General features: G+C 48.9%; 1 protein-coding gene across 4 annotated transcripts in view; it reads right to left on the reverse strand.

Moving 5' to 3' along the window:
- LOC105541387 (eukaryotic translation initiation factor 3 subunit C) overlaps nt 1-5,050 on the reverse strand; it is a 28,962-nt gene extending 23,912 nt beyond the window's left edge. The window contains exons 1-8 of one of the 4 annotated variants that reach the window (XM_011982362.1): nt 4,895-5,050; nt 4,626-4,756; nt 2,644-2,709; nt 2,355-2,544; nt 2,011-2,106; nt 1,768-1,822; nt 1,216-1,325; nt 707-834 (exon numbers count right to left, since the gene is read on the reverse strand). In XM_011982362.1, the coding sequence (XP_011837752.1) occupies nt 707-834; nt 1,216-1,325; nt 1,768-1,822; nt 2,011-2,106; nt 2,355-2,544; nt 2,644-2,709; nt 4,626-4,726 (746 nt within the window). In that variant the 5' untranslated portion in view covers nt 4,727-4,756; nt 4,895-5,050. Of the gene's footprint in view, nt 1-706; nt 835-1,215; nt 1,326-1,767; nt 1,823-2,010; nt 2,137-2,354; nt 2,545-2,643; nt 2,710-4,625; nt 4,757-4,845 lie in introns of all 4 variants that reach the window. The other 3 variants (XM_011982359.1, XM_011982360.1, XM_011982361.1) reach the window with 3 other exon arrangements.
- Nucleotides 5,051-5,378: the final 328 nt, after the last annotated feature.

Raw genomic sequence — 5,378 nt, forward strand, 5'->3', positions numbered from 1 at the left:
AAAACGCTGTTTTTAGTGAGCTTGAGATTTCACTCCCATGGGACACAAAGGAGGAGGTATCACTTTTATTTCAAAAGAAGAAACTGAGACTTAAGGTTAAGTAACTTACACAATGTTGTACAGCTGCTAAAGGCTGGGAGACAGAATCCACACTGGGATCCTCCCCCATTCTGACTGTCCCAGTAAAGGTCACGAACACCTGCAGCAGTCTGTAGGCTGTACGTGTACTAAGAAGTTATCAGGAAGGGTAACAACAGTAGCAATGCACACTGAGGGCTCACCACGCACCAGTCCCAGATGAACTACTGTCTTACATTACACCTCCCTGTATTCCTGCAGCTATTCTGGAAAGGAGGGTTCCCTGCCTTATTTTACAGATGAGAAAACTGAAGATTAGACAGGTTAAGTAGTTTGTCCAATGTCCCACAGCTATCAGGTGCCAAAGTGAGATGTGCACCCAATCTACACATAGCAAGTAAGGCTGTGGGTAAATATTTGGACTCTGGAGTCTTCAATTCTCATCTTTAGGACGCATTAGCTTTGTGACTTTAGCCAACTAAATACTTGACTCTCTAATCCTACTGTAAAATGCTAACAGTTGGCTTCTCCAACCTAAAAGGACTCATGGAAGAATCAATAACCTTTGAGACAGTTAAGGGCTTTCCACCAGTTCCAGTGTAACCCTAGGTCCCACTACTTTCCTTACTTTTTAAGAAATCTTGAGGCCAGCGCGGTTTGTTTCCCTTCCTCCTCCTCTGAGTCGGAATCAGAAGATGTGGAACCTGTGTCCCAGTCCTCATCATCTTCAGAATCTTCTGAGTCCTCATCTTCATCCTTAGAGGGAAAAAAAAGACGATCAGCAAGAAGAAGATAGGGAGATTGACCAGTGTCTCTACCCTCTTTACTAACGCATATTCGAGATTTATTTTCATGAGTAGAACAAGAGCGGCTACTCATGGAATCAAGATATCAAGGTCTGGAACTGACCATCAACTCCCAGAGTGATGCTGCAATTTGGCTGCAGGGACACACACGGCTTCCCCTAGCAGAGCTGGGCCCAGATCCCTGTTTGCCCACTGCTCTAATATAAGAGGAAGCCTGTTCTCAACTCCACTAAAATTCACCCCTTCCAACCCTAGGGGTTTGAGTCTTTTTCCCCCAAGGACTCAGGAACGACCTCCGGCAGGAAATCACCCATCTAACCCTGGCTCTTACATCCATCTTTTTGAGGAATTTGCGACTCTCCCCAGAAGGAGCTTCTGATTTCTTCTTCAAGAAAGTTGCAGCACTGACTCCGTCCTCATCCTCATCCTCATCTGAAGAGCCTAGTTGGAATGGAGGGAGAAAAAAAGATCCTGAATGTTGGCCACGTGCGGTGGCTCACGCCTGTAATCCCAGCACTTTGGGAGGCTGAGGAGGGTGGATCATGAGGCCAGGAGATCGAGACCATCCTGGCTAACACGGTGAAACCCCATCTCTACTAAAAAATACAAAAAATTAGCCAGGCATGGTGGCAGGCACCTGTAGTCCCAGCTACTCAGGAGGCTGAGGCAGGAGAATGGCATGAATCCAGGAGACAGAGCTTGCAGTGAGTCGAGATCGCACCACTGCACTCCAACCTGGACGACAGAGCAAGATTCCGTCTCAAAAAAAAAAAAAAAGAGATCTTGAATGTTGAAAAGCCAGACTGCAAGGCAAACAAGAAACCAGGCCAAGGGCAGTGCTAACTCCGGACTTTCTATTTCCAACAAAGGTTCTTTTGCTCACCTTCTGAATCTTCCTCGTTTTTCTCAGCATCTTCATCCGCAGACTGCTCGGGGTTCTGGACAGAGGGAAGTGAGAGAACAATCATGGATGCGCTCCAGCCATCAGTCCACCCCACCCCTCCACCCAAGACAGTTCTGTCATGCTTCCCGCTCCAGTCACACCTCCCACTAACAATTCCATCTTTGGGCCTCAGTCATGGGGTCACCATTCCCAGTTCAGTAAGTGTGCCTCTAGCCTCCCCACCTGCTTGTAGCTTGTGATATGGGACTCAAAATCACGGTTGTATTTTCGGATCTTCTGGCGCAAGGTGCTCAGAGCCTTGGCATTGTTCTTGTTCATCTTCTTCTTCCCTTCCTTATCTTCCCAAAGCTAAAGGAAGAAGAGGAAAGAAAGAGAGAACAGTGATCTGAAACTAAGTAACATTTCCTAAACTCCAGGCTTCTCCACTTTTGAGTCTTGCTATCAGTACACCACTGGTACTGCTTACTAACGACATCTGTTAGCTTATTTTTAAAAGATCCTATACATCCCACCACTAAAAGTACAAAACCATGAATAAGCAGTGGTAATAAATATAGGCATCACACCTCATTAAGATAGTCCTCTAGGTCAGCCAGGATGCGGATATAGAACCGGGGGACACCTTCTTTGTCCACGATGCTCTTGGCCTTCCCATATGCTTTTCCCAGGAGCTCAAACTCTTCCAGGCACTTGGTGACATCACGAATCTTCATAGCATTACGGATGGTCCGGATAAGGTTGGTCAGCTCCTCAAACCTGGGTTGGGAGCCCAATATCACATTGAACCTGACCACTGAGGGAAAACTCACCACTGCTCCCAGAGACTCCCATCACCCAGCCTCCCCATGGCTTCACCTCTTGTCCTTGGCACTGCGGACAACTCTCTTGGTATCTTCTTCATCCTCGCTCAGCAACAATGGCCTGTTTGGAAGGAACACAGACCATTAACCTCCTTTCCCACTCTTTCCAAAAGACCCCTATTTCCCTTCTCAGGACAGGTAGAACTGAGTAATCCAGGTCATCCACACCAACCCATAACCTTTTTGACTCCTCCTCAGGGCCACTTCATATACAACTCAATCTTTTAAGTGTGCGTTAAGTAAGGCCTTTTACTCAGTGTTGTAGCAAACACAAAGATGACAGCCACTATCCTCTCAAAAACCAACAAATGAAGGTGCTTATTTACTGTGTAACTAATGACATAGAGACATAAGTCACTACAGAAGAACTGAAAAAAAGAGGTAGTGAAAAATGATACTTGAGCTATAATGAACAGAAAAGGCTTCAGGGAGGTGGTACCTAAACTAGATCTTAGCAACATTTCCCAAAGTATGAGAGGCCAATAGCAAGGAGAAAGTCTCAATGGCATTAACACCTCCACTGCTAGTATTTTCCTACAATAGCAAGACCAGACCACAGGCTCACAGTCAGCAATAGTATCTCTATTCTTTTTGTTAAGAGACAAGGTCTCACTATGTTGCCTAGGCGGCCTCCAACTCCTGAGTTTAAGGGATCCTCCCACCTCAGCCTCCAGAGTAGTTGGGACTACACACATGCACCATCTTGCCTGCCTCTTTTTCCTTTTTATTATTTTTTGGGTTATTTTGGGTTTTTTTTTTGAGGCAGAGCTTTGCTTTTATCGCCCAGGCTGGAGTGCAATGGCACAATCTTGGCTCACTGTGACCTCCGCCTCCCAGGTTCAAGTGATTCTCCTGCCTCAGCCTCCTCAGTTGCTGGAGTTACAGGCACGTGCCACCACACCCGGCTAATTTTTGTATTTTTAGTAGAGATGGGTTTCACCTTATTGGCCAGGCTGGTCTCAAACTCCTGACCTCAAGTAATCCGCCCACCTCAGCCTCCCAAAGTGCCGGGATTATAGGCTTGAGCCACCTGCCCAGCCTGGATTATTTGGCATTTTATGGCAAATGACATTGGTTTCCACCTGTGGAAGTGACATGAAATCATATGCATACTGGCCTATACATGTGCAATACATACTTTTAAAACAGTAGCACAAGCATATGGCAGATGTTTAAGAAACACCATTCCAGCGGGGCATAGTGGCTCATGCCTGCAATCCCAACACTTTAGAATGCCAGGCAGGAGGTTCACTTGAGCCCAGGAGTTCAGAACCAGCCTAAGCAACACAGTGAGATCCCTTCTCTACAAAAAATTAAAAACAACTAGCCCGCCGCGATGGCGTGCACCTGTAGTTCCATCTACTTGAGAGGCTGAGGTGAGAGGATAGCTTGAGATCTGAAGGTCGAGGCTGTGAATTACGATCCCTCAAAAAAAAAAAAAAAAAAAAAAAGGGAAAAAGAAAAACCATTCTATTGTTTCAAAGGGTAAAAAAACAATGTACAGAATCGGGGGATGGGCATTTCCGTAGAGGTGAACAAGCATATAAAACGTTTAAGCACCTGCATACACAGCAGGTGGCCAGACTTCAGAGTCACATCAGGGGGCTCCCAGACACCAATCAAGCATTTTGCGTTTCCTTCTGTGAGCAGTGAGAAGTCACTAAGGACTTCTCAGCGGTAAGATGAGAGAAGAAAGATAGAGACTGTAGACTTAAGGCCAGTTAGGAAGCTGATGCAACAGATCTCGCCAGTGGGAAACCCCTGTGATTCTATCCCTTGTGCCTGGTGGGTGGCCTCCCGCTACCACAGTCCTCTAAGGCTGTCTCTCCAACACCGCTCCGATCCCGCAAACTCTGGTCATTGTCCGAACCCGCTCTCCCCGCCCTCACCTCCATCCCCTCCCATGTACACTGCTTTCCACAGCCCGCCTAACCCCGCACTCCCAGAACGGTCACGGGCATCGCCCCTGCAACTCACTGTTTGCCATAGTTGCCTCCGACAGGTTTGGTGACGAGCTCCTCCCCGGACAGGGACGACTCGGACTCGCTGTCCGAACCGGTGGTGAAAAACCGCGACATGGCGACGGCGCGGAGGTGCTACGGCCGGACCTGCGGGGGAGCCAAGGCGTCACCGGCCACGCGAAGAGGCCCGGGCCACCACCTCCCGACGCCCGACCCCTCACCGGCCCCACCCGGACCTCGACCCGGGTCTCCCACCACGAAGCACGAGGCCCAAAGAATACCAACCAGCTGAGCTCGCGAGTCACACCGCAGATCCGTGACAGCGGAAACGCCGAGAGAGAAGGCGGGTCCTCGCGTCACTTCCGGGAAGCGCCGACGAACTACACTGGGAGACTACAACTCCCAGTGGCCTTCCCAAGATACGGGGACGGGGACAAGCCTGAGGGAACTGAGCGCTGAGACCTTGACTGCAGGCGTCGCGAATCCTGCAGCGCGTTGGTGTCGGGATTTAAAACACGAAGATCGGCGGGGCGCGGTGGCTCACGCGTGTCATTACAGCATTAATAGGCATTAATAGTATAGAAGTAGATAATCCTGCCGGGTGCGGTGGCTCACGCCTGTAATCCCAGCACTTTGGGAGGCAGAGGCGGGCGGATTACCCGAGGTCAGGAGTTCGAGACCAGCCTGACCAATATGGAGAAACCCCCATCTCTACTAAAAATACAAAATTACCAGGCATGGTGGTGCATGCCTGTAATCCCAGCTACTC

The sequence above is a fragment of the Mandrillus leucophaeus genome, unplaced genomic scaffold (genome assembly GCF_000951045.1).
Source record: "Mandrillus leucophaeus isolate KB7577 unplaced genomic scaffold, Mleu.le_1.0 Scaffold24, whole genome shotgun sequence".
Classification (NCBI taxonomy): Eukaryota; Metazoa; Chordata; class Mammalia; order Primates; family Cercopithecidae; genus Mandrillus; species Mandrillus leucophaeus.